Raw genomic sequence first — 18,707 nt, 5'->3', positions numbered from 1 at the left:
GCATTTGCAGGTGGAGTCTTATCCACTGTACCACCAGGGAAGTCCCAACAATGCAATTTTAAACGAGGTGGGGGGGGGGGGTAGGAAAATCATCTCTGAGACATTGGAGCAGAAACCTAAGAGAGAAAGAGAGAGAGAGCATGCAGGTACACAAATACCCAGGGAAAAGCACTGCAGGCAAAGGGCCACAGCAAGTGCAAAGGCCCTGGGGCAGGGGCATATGTGCTACGCTTGAGAGACAGAAAGTCAGAGGAATCACCATGGCCTGAGCAACTGGGAAAGTCATAGGGAGTGCAGATGGGGCTGGGGGTGTGGCAAGTGGGGGCGGGAGATCATGCAGGCCTTCTGGGCCTGGGTTATGGCTCTGCACTTTGCTGTGAATGAGATGGGAAGCCATCGATGTGCTTAGAGCTGAGGAATAACATGATCAGATTTCAGTCTTTTAAAGATCCCTCCCATAGGTGCTATAGCGAACTGGACAGGATGGACCAAATAGCAAGATCAACGGTCTTAGAAACCATCACAGCAAAACTCACCAAAGGCAGAGGAACAGCAGAGATGTTTGCTTTGGACTTAGGCTCGACCAGATAACCTGAGTGCCAGACCTCCCTCTGCTCCTCCTCCCAGTGGGACCCCCAGACTGTCACCAACTCTCTCCGAGCCTCAGTTTCCTCAAATGGCCCATGAGGGCCCGCACCCATGGCTGGCAGTCTACCCACCCAGCTAGCTCTCTGCCTCTGAGCCTAAAACTTTCTAGAGCCCCCATCACAGACACATCACCCCTGAACCGGACAGCAGGTCCTGCTGGTATGCTCCCAAGGGCATGTCCTCATAAAGCTGGGACTCCTGGGGAAGCAGGGAGCATCTTATTTTATGAAGACTTGCTTACTAGCTGAGGGGTAGCACTTACCTTTGCCCAAACCCCTGGGGCCGTGCAACTTTGCTGGCCGGGTCAGTGGTACTAAACCTCTAGGAAGAAATACCCACAGGCTACCTGGTACACTCATTGGAAAAGACCCTGATGCTGGGAAAGGTTAAAGGCAAAAGGAGAAGACAGTGGTGAAGGATGAGTTGGTTGGCTGTTATCACCGACTTCACGGGACATGAGTTTGAGCAAACTCTGGGAGATGGTGAAGGACAGGGAAACCTGGCGTGCTGCTCTTCATGGGGTCGCTAAGAGTTGGACACGACTGAGCAAGTGACCAACATCAACAGCAGAACCTGGTACACGGGGGCAGGACTGGCTGCGTAGACTGTGGGGTCCAGGGCAAAATGAAAACGCGCAGCCCTTGTTCAGAACGCAGAGGGGAAGCGTGTTAAACGGGTTCACGCAGAAAGTGTCTGCCCCTCTCTGGGGTCTCGCTCTTGCCCTGTCGGCTGCCTATGCGGTATCACTCCCTTGCGCTCACAGGGACAACGGCAGGAGTCCCGGGGGACCCCACACGGTGACTTGGCTGCAAGTGCACAACCCACCACCTGCCAGCTATTCAGCTCCCCCTTCTGCCAGACACCGGGCCTAACCCGCGATGGGGAGGTTGAATTAGTCAGGCACCGTCTCCTCCTCCTTCAGACAAATGGCTGATTCCCAAGGGTGTTGCAATCTCTGCTGGGATGCACTGGGCCCCCAATCCGGGTGGACAAGAGGCTCGCCCCTACCGAGTTGCCCACTGAACATGTGGCCCCACTATGCCCCACCTCCAGATGCCCTGGGGCCTGCCTCTCCCCACCCCAGCACCCAGGCCCCTGCCAGATGGTGGGCAGCAGTGGTCACTGGGTGGGGGCAGAGGGGGAGGCTGGGTGGGTCCTGGGTCGCCAATGACAAGGGGAATCAGGCAGCCAGAAACTATTGCTGGGAGGTAGCTGGAGGCAGGTCCAAGCCCCCAACTCATAATACATCACTTACAAAATGTAAACACAATGATAAAATTACTAAGGACTTTGACAGGGTTCTTAAATCCCCAGCTTGGGACCCTTCTGAGCGTGGGTCCCTATGTGATGACACTGCTCACAGGCCCATGAAGCCAGCCCAGCATGAGGAAGACGAAATCAGAATGGCCCCTGCAGCCACGGATCTGAGAGGCCAGGTCAATGGACTCCCTGGCATTGGGGTCCACCGACCCGGCCTGTCAGATCCATTGCTTCACCCCTGGACTCTGAGCAGCTTGATTTAACCTGGAGGAGCCTCAGATCTTAACTGATAGGCACTTTAAGAGAGCTCAGGAAGACTTGCAGAGCACCTCCTGGCACCCAATGCGAAGTTTCCAGCTCAGCCCCCATTTCTCCTATCTCCCCTTGTCTCCTTGGAAACTACCTCCCCCAGTCCTGCCCCAAAGTGGAGGAAAAACTGGGTATTCCAATCAGGCGTCTAGGTTCCTGAGGGTTCACCCGGAAGCTGCTTGGTGATCTTGGACGGGTCACCTGACATGTGTGGACCACAGCTGACCCTTCTGGGAAAAGGAATAAAAGACAATCTTTTCTTTAAAGGTCTGGTGGTGGATGAAGTGAAATATAACACATTAGGCACCTGGCACAGAGTCTGGCTCAGAGTAAGCGCTCCTTTAGGGGATGTGGCCGGCACTTGCTTCTCCACCCTTAGCCCTACCGAGCACTGGCATGGAAAAAAACCTACCAAACCATAGCCTGCCCTCCTCTCACAGGAGGAAAGATGTTGACAGATGTACTTGGTGCAAGACTTGAAGCATGAATAAAGGAGGGGTGCAGGGAGCTGAAGCTCCCCTTTTGTTAATAACGCCAAGGGAGCAGAGCTTATTGAGGTAACTGAGGGGGGAGTTATCTTCACTCTTTGGACACATAGTCCCTTCCGTCCAGGCACCCACCCAGCACTCACACAACCCTGAGAGTGAGTGCTTCCCCAGGTATTGCACCCTGGGCTCCTGGCTTGACTTCTGGGTTGGAATCTGGTCTGGCCACATGGCCTTGGGCAAGTACCTTCCCTTCTCTGGGAAGCAGTGTGCTTTTGTGTGCAATCAGTTTAGTTCAGTTCAGTTGCTCAGTCGTGTCCGACTCTTTGCGATCCCATGGACTGCAGCACGCCAGGCCTCCGTGTCCATCACCAACTCCCTGCGTTTACTCACTCATGTCCATTGAGTCAGTGATGCCATCCAACCATCTTACCCTCTGTCGTCCCCTTCTGCTGCTGCTTTCAATCTTTCCCAGCATCAGGGTCTTTTCCAATGAGTCAGTTCTTTCCATCAGGTGGGCAAAGTATTGGAGTTTCAACTTCAGCATTATTATTGTGTGCAATAATAATCCTATTTATGTCCTCGGCTCTTGTGAGGATTAAATGGGACCGCGCAGGGCGGGCGGTTGGGCTCAGAGTCTGCGCACCCGTGCCGGCGCAACACCAGGCAATCCCCTGCCTTCGCGGGCATCCAGGCCTCAGTTTGCTAAGCTGCGGAATGAATTCGGGGCAGGCCCCAGAGAATGGCTGAGCTCCGGGAAGCGCACGCAGGGGGCGGGGTCGCACAACTGGCTCACAGCTGGGCCTCCAGGAGCCAGGCCGGGTGCCAGAAGGAGGAGGGGGCGAGTGGAGCTGTGAGCCGCGGTAGCCTTGCGGGGGTGTCGGGGGGCGGACCCTGCTTCACAGCTGAGGCCCAGCTGGCTCCTAAGGTCGCCAGCGTTCTGGAGTCTCGTATGTGAATAAGCTCGCGAGGGAAGGAAACTACAGCGGGGCCTGGGGCTTACCTCACCCCGCCCCCCCCCCCCCCGCCAGGTTGCGAAGCTCCTCCAGAAACCCTCTCTAAATGTGGGAGAGGGGGCTGGCGGCGGAGGCGCAGAAGAGAATGAAGAGTACCAAGGAAAAAGCATCTCTTCAGGGTTACCCTGATCCAAGCCATCATCACTTTCCTTCTAACTGGGAGGGCGGTCCCTCCTCTTCCACCTTCCGGGTTCAACTCCTCGACATCTCTCAGGAGCTTCTGATAATGCAAAGCGGACTTCCGGCCTCGGCCCAGCCTCAGGGCCTTTGCACTTGCCTGCCCCTCTTCACAGGAGATGCTTCTCTTGGCTCCTCTTTGAATTCCAGCTCCTCCTCACCTTTTGGGTTTCAACTCACAGGTCGCCTCCGCAAAGAGGTCCACCTTAACTGCTTCCATTACACTCCTTATCAGCGCCCTGTCACCACCTCCCTTCCAGGCCTTGATCTCTAACTGCAGTTGGTATTTGTTTGTTAAGGTGCCTGCCTTGTTCCACCACTGAGTGAATCAGTGACGGCACACCAGACCCACACTTTCTGCCTACGACCTTTGCCAAATAGCAGGACTCCTTCAAGCCTCCGTTTTCTCATCTGTCAGTGAGGACATTAATCCCATTGGTGAAAACATCACATCTCTAAGGCGATGTCCAGAACGGTTTCTCCAAATCCAACATGGATTTAGGGAGGCACCAGGAATCTAGAGCAAGGCAACTGGTCAGTCTTGACTGTGGTCCTAAGGGTGGTTCTGCCAAGTGCTCTGGCCTAGGTGCCAGCACTTCCTGGTAGCTTTGTTGGCATTCGGATGAGTTTCTGCATTCATGCTGGAGGTGAGGGGGTTGGTGGAAAACATTGATCTGGTCTTAGGCACCTGTGTGACCTTTGGCAAGTCACTGTATCCCTTTATGACTTGTTTTCCTCACCTGTAATAAGGCTTAATAAGAGTGCCTGTGTCTCAGTGAGAGGATTTAAGGATTAATTCCGGGTCCACAAGTCTTCCCTGATAGCTCAGTTGGTAAAGAATCTGCCTGCAGTGCAGGAGACCCCGGTTCTATTCCTGGGTGGGGAAGATTTGCTGGAGAAGGGATAGGCTACCCACTCCAGAATTCTTGGGCTTCCCTTGTGGCTCAGCTGGTAAAGAATCCGCCTGCAATGCCAGAGACCTGGGTTCGATCCCTGGGTTGGGAAGATCCCTGGAGAAGGAAAAGGCTACCCACTCCAGTATTCTGGTCTAGAGAATTCCATAGACTGTATAGTCCATGGGGTCTCCAAGAGTCAGACATAACTGAGCAACTTTCACTTTCTGGATCCACAGGGTTTCGGAATCTTCTATCCTTCCCATCACCACCCAAGGGCAAGAGCACCACATAGCAAAAAGAACACCCTTGCTGCTTCAGACTCACTCATTCCTTAACACCTTAGGACCACCCTCCTAGCCCTTGGGGAATCCAAGCAGGCATGTCTTTCAATTGGCGGTCAAAGCATCTGAGGAGGCTACCAGCGAGACCAGACCAGCCAGACGCGGGCAGATGTGTGTCCTCCAGACACGTCCCAGTTCAAGTCACCCCAGTTTCCTCTGCATCAGTCTAGACATGATTCCATTCTGGGGACCAGAAAACTGAGGCTCAGAGAAGCAAAAAGGTAGGTGACAACGCCCAGCAAAAGCCTGCCTCCTACAGAAGCTCTGCTCAGCTCTCACTGTCTCTGTGCTTCTACCGGAGTCACTTAATCTATGCCTCAGTTTCCTTGTCTATGAAATGGGGCTACCAGAACTGTGTGCTGTCCCAGTAGTGAGGATTCCTTGGTATGATCCACATGGAGCACTTGGAACGGTCCTTATACATGCAAGGGTGCTATACGTGTTTCAGTTATCTCAGGAAGAACAGGTCTGCGGTTATTTTCCATCTCCAGCTTGGGAGCGCAGGTGATATGATAGACCAACAGACCTGGGAGGAGCACTTTTCCTTTCACTCTCTCCAAAGCTCCCTGGAGTCACTGTTGTGCCCATTTAGCAGATGTGGAGCCTGAGGCTTGGAGAATCTGAGAGGGGAGTCCCTCAGAAGTGTCCCAAATATTTCCTTCCAGTAGGTGTGGGCTTGCCACTGGCTACTTCTTTGGTGGAAGAACGCGAACTGCCACAGGGAAATAGAAACAGGGGAGGGGTCATCAGAAAGAAATCTAGGTATTTTTTCAAATAGCATCCCCAAATGTAGAGCTCAGCCTTCACCGCCTGGGAGTCCGGATGGTGCCCTGCTGGGGAGGCGGGGAAGCGGCCCGCGCAGAGGAGGGTTTGAGGTCGCGCCCTACCTGCCCAAACCTAACCCGCCTCGCTCCGGGTAAACCACGCGGCACATGCAGCCTGCAGGGCCCCGCGCACACCCACGCCAAGCGCGGAGAACTCCAGCAGGACCACAGTCCCGTCCGTCTGTGGAACGTGCTTCCCGTGGTTGGAGAAGGAGACAGCCCCTGCGGCCCCAGTGCCGCGGATTGCGATCCAGCCACCGTTCGGCGCCCGCCAGGAGCCGTAGTTTCTTGGTCTGTAAAATTGGCAGCAAAGGGGGCCGCGGCGGGGCTGCTGCCCTGACCTACCCGGAGTCTCTGGTCAGGGCGATCCTTCTGTCCAGCGAGGCCCCCCGAATTAAGAGCAGACCGTTGAATTCGCTTTTACTCCCGGCAAAAACAGGTCGATATGGCACACAGCTGCGATGCTCTAGGTCCTGACAGCCAGGCTTTAGGGGCTGATTCTATAGGTTCCAAGAGGGACATTAGTTTGCTAGAATTCATCATCCAGAAAAGCATAAACTTGGATTTCAGCCCTCCATGTCAGCCCGACTCTTGGAGTCTCTAGGAAAGTGTACACACACACACACACCTCTTGAAGTAGTCATAATCAAGGGTAACTGCCGGCAGTGCCAAGCATCTCACAGAACACTTTCTTTCATTTTATACCAAAAATATTTCAAAGAGATTGTTGCGCATTCCGCACTTTTTATTTTCGGAAAGTCAGGTTCAGAGAGGTTAAGAAATTTGCCCAGGTTCACACAGCTAAGAGGTACCTAAACCGGGATTCCTCAGACCAGACGGTCTGACTCCAGTGGTAAACTAGCTGCTGCTTCCAGAAGCACCACCTTCTCGCCTGGGGACAGGAAGGGGGGCGGCAGCTGAACGGATATTTCAGATCTTGAGCCTGGATTCTGCTGAGCACAATCAGGGCACAGGGTCTGATTCCAGGGAGACCCTGGAGGCTGAAAGCGGGTTTGGGAGAAGGAGGGTTGGGGGAGGGGGCTCCGGAAGAAGAGCGGGAGTCACCACGGGGTTCCTGGGAGGGCTCGGTGCTCCCGTTGGCATTCTCGATGCATCCCAGGAGAACCTCTTGCGTCCTGGAACTGATCCGGCGCACACGCGCGCCGGACATTGCCCCCGACCTTGTCCTCCACGCAGCGGATCTCCCCCACCCGGTTCTCACCCGCTGTGCTCAGAGCTGTGTACGTCCTTCCCTCCTTCCCGTGTGGGGACCCCCCACTCCCGCCCGGTGGGCCAGTCTCCTAGTGCCTTCCCTCTCCCTGAAGCCGCTTTCTGCGGGCTGGACGTCTCTCCTTACCTCATTTCTCAGAGTTTATCTCCCCCCAGTCAGTGTCTATCAGTGGGTCTCCCCTGCCGCGCCTTTACGTTGTAAAGATCAGAGTCCCCGGGGCAAAGTGACAGAACTCCTGCAGGGAGGCCCGAGGGTAGCTTAGAAGTGCTGGGGCCGTTCCCGGGACGCCGGGTGTCGGCGGGCTGTGGGTGCTTGACTGAGTACGTGCGTTGGTGTTGTGTGCACGCGGTGTGCAGCGCGTGTTGGCTTTGCGTGGTTGGGTGTCTGCGTGGGTTGGTTGTGGGTGTTGCCTCGCCTGTGTTTGGGAAGTCGCCTGTGTTTGGCTGTACGTATCTGTTGACTGTGTGGGTCCGTGTGCTGGCTGTGCATGGCTGGTGACTTGTGCGGCTTGTCTGTGTGTGATGAAGGCTGATCGGATGTGTGTTGGGTGTCAGCGTTCGTTGTAACATGTCTGGCATGGGTCAGTTCTGCGTGTGTTAGTGTGTGTTTGTTGTGCTGTGTGTCGGCGTGTGTGCGCGGCGCGCGTGTGCGCGCGCGCAGGCGCTGTCTACCGCCGAGGGCGCCTAGCCGGGCGTCAGGCACCAGCCTGCGCTGCCAGAGCAGGGGCTGTGGGCCCCCGGGGCCGCGGGAGGGCGCTGCGGAGGAGGCCGGCCGGGGTGAGGAGAGGGTCGCCGAAGGCGTGGAGCAGGGGTGCGGCCGTGGGAGCTGAGTGGCGCGGCAGGAATTCCCAGAGTCTGGAGTGGGGAGCACGCTAGGGTGCCCTGGAGGATGGATCAGGGGCGGAGGGAAGGTTAAGGTGTTTCCCCGGGCAGCCAGCGGCGGGGCTGGGGGAGTGTCCCGGCCCGGCCGCGGTGCGAGCGGCTGAGAGGGGCGGGGACGGAGCCGGGGAGGCCGCACGGCCCCGGGGGCTCGGCCAGGCCGGCGCCAGCCGCCAAGTTGAAAGGCGGCCGCGGCCTCTCCTCGCTGCTTCCCATTGCGCCCCCGAGGGCTCCAGGCGGGGCGCCTGCCGAGGCCCGGCCGGCCTCTCCTCCGCGCCGGGGGTCACTCTGGGGCAGTGGTCGGTGCGTGGCCCGGACCTGCCTCATCGACTGTGGGACTCGCACTCATGGCTCCGGCCTCGTGCTTCCTAACTGTCTTCACTGAATCTCCTGCGCTAGCTGGGCCTTTGGCCGCGGGTCAGAAAGCGAAGGGAACCCTCGCACCAGGCGCTGTTAGCGCGCGCTCTCCAGCCGCTCTCCAGCCTCGCAGACTCCCTGACCGCCCAGGCCCCGCCGACCTGCACCCAGAGCTAGGAGCGTCCCAGGTCCCCTGCCGTCCCATAACCTCAGTTCTCCGCTGGCTTCCACGCCACGGGCTTTGGTCTCGCCAGAGCGGCCAGAAGCGGAGTTTTTGCTGAGCGAGACTTATGTCTCCTCCCCAACACAACGAAAATGCCTTCACAGACATTGTGCAGGGCAGGTGAGGTGTCCCTCCTGATCCCCAAGGGAATAGCCTGTCGTCAGGGCTAGAAGGAGTTAAATTCGGAGAGCTAGGGCCCGAGTTCTGAGGGGCGAGTTTTCCCAGACCCAAACTGCTGGCCTGGCACTGTGGGACCCTCAGCGAAAGGGAGCCGGGCAGTGCCGGAAAAGCGTGGATCCCCGAGTGGAATCTGTTTGGAAACCCTGTTCTCCCTTTTATTGGCTGTGTGACCTTGGGAAAACCGCGTAACCTCTCTGGACCCTTGTTTAAAAAAACAAAAAAATCTAAATTTGTTGGGAAGCGTGCGGAAGGTGGTGCGCTCCGGAACTTCAGCACACAGTAGGCTGCGTTAAGCGTTGGCTCCTCCTCCATCACAACCTCTAAACGAGGTGGCGACTCCGTTGTGATTGATCCCAAGTTTCCTGCCGGGGAAGGAAATTGATCCGTAGAGGACCAGACGCGGGAACCCCAGCCCACTCCGTCCTCACTTGATAAACAAGCAGCTGCGTTCCAAGGGCTGGGCTGGACGGGAGGCAGTGCCCCCGCCTCACCTCGAATTCCCGCGGGACCCGGCTGAATCTGTCTCAAGTCCTAACCCCAGAGCGGAGCACCCTCCTGATCCAGAAACCGTTTATTGAGCACCTTATGTGTGCACGCCCTATCGAGGGAGGAAATCCAGAAACAAAAGCGGTGCAAAGAAGGGGCTGAACGAAAGAAAACAAAAATGGGGAAAACAGGGGACATATGAATGAAAGGAAACAGGGACCCAAGGCCCGCAGCAGGGCTGGGGCGCGCGCGCAGGCGGGCACGGGCGGGGGTCGCAGGGCGGCGGCAGGTTCCAAACAGGCTGAGACTCTGAGTGGGGGAAGGGGGCGCGCCCGCCTCGCCTGCAGCTACCGCCAGGCTGGAGCCTCTGCGCGTCTGCCGAGCTCGAGCCGTTGCTCATTACTGCAATTATGTAGCTCTAAGTTTGCCTCGACCCTAAATTGCCAAGTTTCGAAGAGCCGGGAGGCCCGTGAGCTCGGGCCGCGGGAGACACCCGATCCCGCCCTGACATTCCCCTCTCCCACACGCGTGGAAAACATTCCGGTGTGGCCGACGCACCGTGAGCTAAGAAGATTGAGATCTGCTCGGCATTACCGGGGCGGCCTTCCGCGCAGGGGCTCGTTGACACGTCCCCAAAATCCCGGGGGCAAGGGAAGGATTCCCAGGCCCATTTCGCAGATGAGAAAACTGAGGAATAGAAAGCGTGATCTTCCCTATGCAGAGTCAGGCGGCTAGGAAGTGGCAGGGCTGGCATCAACCAATGAGTTTCTCTGACTTCAAGTTCAGTACAAACCCTCAGTATAGGAGAGTGGACAGGGGAGTTTCAGAAAGGAGCCCAGATTTGTGGAAGTCCGGGCGTCTCGCGCAAGGACACTAGGGATGCTGAGTTTATACAGGGGGTAAACATTCTTTCCGTGTCTGCAAGAAATAGTGATGTACCTAAGCGCTTTTAAGGGGCCGCGTGGGCGCCGGAGTCTGAGACATTTTTAGATACCACTCCCCTCTCTTGGGGTTGAAGAGTACCAACTCGGGCCACGCTTGTTAGCCCAGAGGCCGGGGACCCCCCCCCCCCCCCCGACTGCCTGATCATTGGACCTTCCTTTTCTTAGGGAAGGGAGTGGTGACAAGTTCAGACTGTAGCCCCAGCCGCGGGACAGAGCCTTTGTCAGAGCTACGGAGATCGAAGGATCCAAGACGCTGGGTACCTCGAAACTCGCCGGCACCCGCTGAGAGCCCGCCCAGGGTGCGTGCGAGCCACCCCTCACTCTCTTGGAATTCCGAGGCCAACCTCCCCTTGGGGCTAGAAACCGCAGTGCGCCCCAGGTTTCCTCTCCCCACCATAAGCCGGTCTCTTTTCTGCAGAGATGTCTACCCTTCCCGTGTCCAACGTCAAGCACTTCGGGTTCTGACAGCCCTTGGTCTCCTGGCTTCCTCCTCGCAAAGGCTTCCCGGGGCTGCCCTGTCATGGAATTTGGAGACGCTCCCACGGCTGGACAGAGGTGGAGGTGAGGGGGCGGGGGGCCAGATCTGGTGAGGATTAAGTCAGGGCTCCCCTACTCGAAAGAGAACTGAGCGCTGCCTGGAACATAGTAGGCTTTATCTACTAGAGATACTTTTCTGCCTTCAACATGCTAGCAGAATTGCCCCCAGAAGGCTAAACTTCGGGCTTGTTCAAATATATTCTCCTGGTAGCCTGAATATAACATACTATATAAAAGAAAAACCCAGTTTGTAGGCAAGGCTCATGCAAAGGACACCCCCACGGCACTTAGTGTATGGTCGCCTAGCGTTTTCAGCAAACAATTTTTTTTAAAGGAGTTGTAATAGGGAGTGTGAAGGCACTCACATTCTGGCAGCCTCAAAATTAGTTCCTCCAACCGCGTCTACACTGGCGACAGCGGGAGGGTGATTTAAGAGAAGGGAAGCGATGCCTCTCCATCCCCCACCTGGCCTCCGGTGGGAAAAACAGGTTTGCGGGGGTGGGAATTGTCTGGATTAGCTGTCTGCAGTCATCAGACCATTTGGGTGATTCTCTTTGTTTTCAAAGACGGGTTAAAAGGGGAGAAAAAAGAAAAGAATCGGTTATGGGTCGCCTGAACAAGTGTCGATTTCAGCTTAAAGTGAATTGGAAAATTGAGCCTAATTATCCAAGGTAATTGCTTCAATTCTCCACTTGACTTTGCTAAGGCAGATCTGTCCTGTGTGTTCAAAAAAGCACCCCTCTCTGTCCCTGAATATTGTTGTCACCTTTGAAAAGTTTCTGACACCAAACTACTACCAAACTGAAAAGCAACCATACATGTGAAGAGATGGCAAGGAGTAAAATTAAAAGACTAAACGAATGAGGAGATAATTTCTTGTAGCTTAAAATTAATTTATTTAACAAATATAGCTATAATATAAATGATAATAAAATTTCAAATATACAGTATATTACAACAATCCCTTCCAAAGGGAATCTTGAGAGCCACCCAAATGTACTGTTAAATAGAAACAGAAGTTTTTATTTTTTATTTTACAATTTCTTTCTGGTACTGGTAAGAGAAAGGTCCCTTCAACCTACCTTTGTCACGCATCTGTTTATCACTCCCCCCACCCCCCCAAAAAAAAACAAATGTTTTACTGTTGAAGTTCTTTTGAAGTTTTCTGGTGGCAAGACCCGGGATCTGCCTCTCCTGCAAAGTTCTTCTCTTTCTCCCCAACTGTTCTCATTTCCAAAATCTTCAAACATGAATTTTCTCTGTGCTTTTTCCTGCCAGGTGTTAGGACAGGAGGCAGCCATGCAGGAGGCACGGCCCCTCGGTCTGGTCCAACCATTAACTCTACTGGGGACTGTGATACCTTTGGAAACCTCTCTGGCCTCAGTTCCCCCGTCTGTAACTGGAAGGGATAGATCTAGATTCTAGAAGAGCGTCATGGGACCCTCCCAGCCACTTTGGGGAAGGGAATGAGACTTCAGAGAGTGAACTCCGGGAGCGACGGAGGACAAACCCGAGCAGTGTGGGGTTAAAGAGAAGGTGCCAGGCGGTGCTGAACAGGGGAGCACCTCGTGGGAAGGCTTCTGTTGTTTGCTGGAGGGATCGGCTGGCACCCTAGGTAGGCAACCCTGGGCCTTCTATGTCAGGTGGTACATACTGTAGCCGACGTGGGCTGTATAGAGTCCCACGGGAGCCACGGGCAGCGCGGCGCGTTGGAAAGGGCCAGAGGCCCCGTAGAGCGAGGCGCCCGCGGCGGCTGCTACGGCGGCAGGGCCTCCGAGTGGGAAGGAGAGGCCGAAGGCTGCGGGGGGCAACATGGGTTTAGCGGCCATCTTCAGCTTCTCCAGCTCAGCCTCCTGCAGTCTCTTGGCCTTGGCGCGGCGGTTCTGAAACCAGATCTTCACCTGCGTCTCGGTGAGGCTGAGCGAGCTGGAGAACTCGGCGCGCTCGGCGATGGATAGGTACTGCTTCTGGCGGAACTTGCGCTCCAGCGCCAGCAGCTGGGCGGTGGTGAAGGGCGTCCGCGGCTTGCGGTTGGTCTTGTGCTTGCGCAGGGTGCAGGCCGGAGGGCTCAGCCGCCCTGAGGGGCCGAGGGAGAGAGAGAAATGCAGCGGGTTAAGAAAGTGGCGCGCCAACGGCCCCGATGAGGGAATAATGACCGATAACAACGCCCGCTATTCATTTGCGTCGAGCACCTCGGCGCCAGGCGCCCGCCTTGAGAGGCACTTGGAAAATGTCTTCTCCAGCTCCCACCGCAGGCCCACAGGGTAGGTTCCTGTCTACCTTTTGCAAATGAGGAAACGAAGCTTCCAGGTAAAGCTCAGACGTGTTCAAAGCCCCATATAACTGGGAAGAGGCAAACAGCCCTTAAATCTAAGTGGCTGCTTATGAAGGCCTTCTCCCACCACCACTCACGGGTGGATATTAACAGAACAGTGAAATGCGCAGAAAAAGGCCCTGCTCCCGAGATCATATTTAATTTTAGGCGATGACTAAACATTTATCATCTGTGCCCACTAAGTGGTCAGCGCCCGGGGATAGGCTGTTCTGTGGCTGAAAATCCCTATCTCCCAATCACACACTCTTTCACTTAGAACAGTGCAGTCCATGGGGTCGCAAAGAGTCGGGCACGACTTAGTGACTGCTCTAAGCTCAGGCCTCACTGACCAGAGGTGGAGCAACCCTGGATGTCACACCAAGTCCAAATCTCAAATATGAAAAAATGCCACAGTCTGGGGGCTTGCTTTTAACGGGGCTTCTGATGATTGTTTCAATTGTGTTCTAGGCCTGTTCCACTCCCAGCTCCTTGGCCTCTGGTCTCTCTCATAAGTGTGTGTGTTATGGTTAAAATGCAATGGCTTCTCCTCGACCAGTGCCCCAGTCCACAGAGATCAACGGTGCTGGTGCCCAGCTGTCTTATATACCCTCAAGGATGGGCGTTGACTGAACACCTTGGCACAGAGGGCTCCTGCAGCCAGGGTCGGCTGGGCAAGTCAACGCCTGCCACACCCAGCAGCTGCGGCCCTGGTTAAAAACATGGAACACAATTATTCCCAGGACAACAGAGATCACGTTGACTTTGGGTCAGGACCCAGGCCCGAAAGGAATTTTTAAGTCCTGGAAGGGACGCTTTGCCTATGCAGCAGCTTCACTTGGGGAGAAATGAATTCAAATCTAGAGATGTTTTCACCAGGCGGGTTTTGCCTAATTATGCAATTTTCTTTTTGGAATGCTTAAAAAAAAAAAAAAATCCTTTGGGCTCTCAGGCCACCAGGATGTGAGTCAAACGAAAACTGGTGTTAACATCCCCCTTTCTTCCCTGGTCGAGACCATTGAGAGTCCGGGAAGCAGTTGGCCCCCGACTCGCTTTCCGCCGGGCCACCCGAGGGGCGGGCGCCGAGGGAAACGTCACACCCTTCGGTAGTTAACAGCCCAGCGCTAGGCCACCTTCTCCGGCCATTAGGCCCAGGGAGGGGCTGGCCTTTCAGAGACGTTTAATCCCCCGATAAAAATCATTCCTCAGCATCACGCCATTGAATTCGGGTTGCTATTATGCCGCACCAAATAATCGGAGGAAACGAGGAAAACTTGGGAATTTCCCGTGCTCCTGAAATATCTCCGAGTGTGTTCGCTGGGCAGAGAAGCCCGGGGGCCGCGAGGCCTCGGAACGACCCCGAAGGCGCCTTTGGCGGCTGGAGTTCGCTTCCAAGACGCAGTCCGAGACGTTTGGGAGCTCCCGACTGTGTTGGAGGGGGTGCCTCCCACTAATTGACTTGGTGCCCCGCCCCCTCCACTGGAACCGGAGCGCTTCGCCTCCTCCCCCTGTGATCCATCCACCCTGAGCACCAAGTATCTACCTGAAACACGAAAGGGGCGGGGGAGGGGGGAATTTTTCAAGAGCTTCGGAAACACAGTGGGCAAAGAAATACTCTGATGGGTGGATGTGAAGGGGAGGGGGCGCACTAGGCGTCTACGATGAGAAAGTGAAACTCTGCGCTCTGGAAAGATGTCCCGCACCCTTCGAACCCACCCGTTGGGGTAACGGCGAAGTAACAGGGCTTAGGGTCTGACAGAGGAGCCAGCCGAGACTCCTGGGGTCGTCTGGTGGGGGCCCGAGATGAAGGTGCCCAGACACCCGTGTCCTACAAGTGAACTCCTACCCGCAGCGTCGCCTGGACAAGGCGAGGAGCCCGAGAAGGTGGACCAAGAAGATCTGGGCCTGGGCCAGGCCTCGAACCCTCTTCCTGGGTGGGAGTGGGGAGAGGGGTCGACCCCCCCCGCCCTGTGCTCCCCGACCACCCATCTGCAGCACGGCTCCAGGTACCCGGCCGCAGGTACGCGGACGCCGGAGACAAACAGGCGCCGGAGCGCGGCCTGGCGCCCTCGGGTCCCACATCCCCGCCGGCTCCCTCCCCCACCGCCTGGGTTCTGGCTACTCACTGGCCGGGGGCGGGGAGAAGCGGGGATTCTGCATCCACGGGGTCCTCTCGGGTTTCTCGGGGCTCTCGGCTTTGACGAGCGCATCTTCTGGCAGTTTGAGGAGTCCTCCTACCGAGAAATGGCCGAGCGGCCGCGGCGAGGACGGCGCATCTGGGGCGCCCAACGACCCGGGCCGGGCACCTAGAGGCTGCGCGGAGCCGCCCGCCGCCTGTGCGCCCTCGGAGGCTGCCAGGACGCTGTCCTTGGCCCCGGGCTTCCTGTGATCGGCCATGAGCGCCTCCACGCTGAAGGGCAGGAGCGAAGGGGACACTTTGGGCTTGGCCCCCTCCTCGTCTGCGCCCATGGCGGCCGCCGTGGCCGCGGTGGTGCTGGGGGTCTGGCCCCCGCCGCCCCCCGCCGGCTTGCCGAAGGCGGAGTCCTCCACTTTGACACCGAGTGGCAAAGAAGTCATGTCAGCAGCCGGGGCCATGCAGAGCCGGGCCCCTCCTCCAGCCGCAGCTCGGGCCAGCCGCCGGGCATGAGCTTCGGGCGAGCTGGGATCGCGGTCGGCCTGTGGGAGCGTCCGGGGCCCTGGCCGGGCGGGCTCTACCGCGCGCGCCTCCCGCCCCTCCCCAGAAGGCCAGCTCTGGCTCTCCGGGCCTGGTTATCCGCTGGCGCCGCCGCGCAGGCGGAGTTCTCGGGCGCACCAGCCGGCTCCGGGTCGGGCCGCGGCTCCCCAGAGAACTTGTTAATAAGGCGAGGCCAGCGCGGCGGCGGCCAATCAGCGCGCGAGGGGGCGGGTCCGGCGCGATCCATTGGGCCCCGCTCGGGCGGACTTGCCCCGAGGCGCGCTGGGCCTCGGGGCGCGTGGGGCTGAGCCGGGGCCCCGGGAGGGCAGAGGAGGGGAGTGGGAGCCGGAGAAACCTTCCTCCGAGCTACAGCCCGTGCCGCCCGTCCCTGTGTGGGTCCCCCTGGGTCTCTTATTTTTCTCTGTTCCTGGGGGACTTCCCCTTGTGCTCTACGCTTCTCTTCTGCTCTACCCCCTTCCTCCCCTTCCCTTATCTCCCTTCTTTCCAACTTCTCCCTTTTTTTCTCTATTCCTTTCCTGTTTCTCTCTCCTAGCTCCCGCCTTACCTTTCTGTTGTGTCAGTTACTTGGGTGTGTTTCTCCCTAGTGGATAGTGGAGGATGGTTCTCCTGTTTACCACAATAATTGGAATTGAAGTCATTTCTTGTATATTCTTTTTATAGTTTAAAAAAAAACCCCTGCAGGCTTATTATAGTAGAAAAACATAACATTAATTTCGTCTGTAGACACCTTCATTTTCTTCTGTTTCAATCTTCAAAACTTTACCCCTGCGTCAAAGTGGGCCTTTGTCTTCGAAGTGCTGGACTGAAGTTTGCCTAAGAAGCCACGTTCGCGTGGTGCTACGAATGTTAAGAATAAGAATGCATTATGTTATCTGGAATGCATAATCGAGTTTCTCGCCGTGAACTTTAGGGGCGGGGGTGGGGTGGGATTACAGCACCTATACTGGCTACCGGCTGGGGGAAGGAGCTGGTCATTTTGATAAAGAATTCACTGAATATAAAACCAACAGAAACGACCCCAAAACACTGACCTGGCCTTAACGTGACCTCGATTGCGTGTCCGCAGAAACAATGATACGTCCTCATCTCTGGATCTGATCTTGGGGGGTTAGGAAGGTGTGGAGGCACATTTGGGAGAGAGGGCGAAGAAATGAGGACACTTCCAGGGACGGATTCTCCACGCCGGGTATGAGAACTTTTATCCTGTCAATTTTGGAGGAAACGTGATTTTTATTTTTGCTGTTTAAAAGGGGGAACATGAGTTGGGGGGGCGGTGTGCGGAGACGTAAGATCCACACAAACTCGGATCGTGGCTCCGCGGTTTTCTGCGCCTCTTTATGGCCTCTTATCCCGGGGCCCAGGCCGGCGGCTCCCCGGGAGCTGGAGGCGGTGATTGGCGGCTCACCGGCACCGGCCATTGATGGCTGCGGGGTTCTAATCTCCAGGAAACACAAGGGGCTGCTGTGGCCATTTAGGGGTAATTATCCGACCGCGGAGGGACAGCGAATTCCCTCGCCTTTTAACTGGGCGCAATAAAAACTGTAGATTAGGGGCGTCCAGATTAAGGAAAATGAATTACTAGAGCGGGAACTTTATTACCTGGATGGCGTCCGGGGTCTGGCGGGAGGGGTCGGGATGCGAACGCCGGGGAGATTAGCAGCCTCGTAGAAGTCCGCAGGCTCCACGACGTTAAGGCCTGGGGCGGGTTAGGGAATATCCTCGCGTCTGTGAAAAATACGCCGCCTCTGCAGACCTCCTGCACTCCCAAGCCCTGGGCAGGGTTTAGGGCCTCCAGCTCGCGTCTGGCCCAGCTGGAGGCGCGGCGCACGGATGCGGCCTCTCTAAAGACACGGGACCCCTGGGGGAGACAGGAGAATAGAGTCCTTCCTCCAGGCCAAGAAACCTAGGCCCCGGAGGTTTGCTTGAGGGTTCAAGGATAAAAGGCCATATACTCCCACTTTAGAGCTATAGGAACTGACACTCAGCGAGGCTCCCAGTCGGGATGACCAACTTCTATCACCCGCATTTCCAATTAAATTCTCCCTGGGACAGGCACGCGGGAATTTCATTCTGCACTAGGGGGTTCAAGAGGGAGAGACAAGCGAGGCCCCTAGGCTGTTTAGGTCAACCTTTTCAAATCGATCAGTGCGACTTTCTGTTGGGACTTGCTTTTGTTCCACCCTCGGCTCCCATCTCAAAAAGTTTGGCTTCCAGATCACTTTGAGAATCTGCTATATATCAGAACTTTCTCACTAGAAAATGCACATCAGCAAAAACAACTTCAAAGGAGTATCCCCTTGGAGTCCGCGAGATAAGACCACCTCCTCCCCTGCTTTAGGGCTTTAGGGCGGAGCTGGGGCTCGAACCCCAAGAGTGCAGGCGCGAGGCGCAGAGGAGGCTCAAAACTGTGTCCGGCGGGCGCGGCCAGTCCAGGCCAGGCCGCGGGCCGGGAGGCCGGGCGGCGGGAGAAGGGCCGCATCGCTAATTGCGGGGATAAACAATCTGTCACGATCCCTCAGCTCGCCTAATAGGCAGACGAGGATGTTGTTTTTAGGCGCCAGCGGCGGCCGGATCAAAGGCAGCAGCCGGCGCAGGGGCCCTTGAAGTCGCGCGCCCCCGCCTCCTGGGAGCAAACCGCCTGCGCCCGCAGCCCACGGCCCTGCCGCCTGTCCCTGGGTTTCGCGAGCCCGGCCCGAACCCCATAGCCTCTTTTTTTTTTAGGTTCGGCCTGGGTTCGTGTCTCCTCTCGCTAGGAAACGGCGGGAAGAATGTCTGCGGAGGAAAAGGGGTGCAGAGCGGTGGATTCCGCATGGAATCCGTGCTCGGAATACCGCCGGGATCTTCCACCGATCCGCCCCTGGGCTGCGGGGTAGGGGAAACGATGCCCACGGTCTCAGAGAAGGGACTTT

At 56.6% G+C, this 18,707-nt stretch overlaps 1 protein-coding gene across 1 annotated transcript; it reads right to left on the bottom strand.

Annotated features, from left to right (window-relative positions):
• Positions 1-11,664: 11,664 nt before the first annotated feature.
• Positions 11,665-15,935, bottom strand: MSX1 (msh homeobox 1). Its single transcript, XM_043906201.1, has 2 exons — positions 15,230-15,935; positions 11,665-12,869 (listed from the first exon to the last, which is right to left on the bottom strand). The coding sequence occupies exons 1-2, from the start codon at positions 15,696-15,698 to the stop codon at positions 12,427-12,429; spliced, it is 912 nt and encodes a 303-aa protein (XP_043762136.1). The 5' UTR covers positions 15,699-15,935; the 3' UTR covers positions 11,665-12,426.
• Between the last annotated feature and the right edge of the window lie 2,772 nt (positions 15,936-18,707).

The sequence above is a fragment of the Cervus elaphus genome, chromosome 6 (assembly GCF_910594005.1).
Source record: "Cervus elaphus chromosome 6, mCerEla1.1, whole genome shotgun sequence".
NCBI lineage: Eukaryota > Metazoa > Chordata > Mammalia > Artiodactyla > Cervidae > Cervus > Cervus elaphus.
This window is presented reverse-complemented; position numbering and strand designations above follow the sequence as displayed.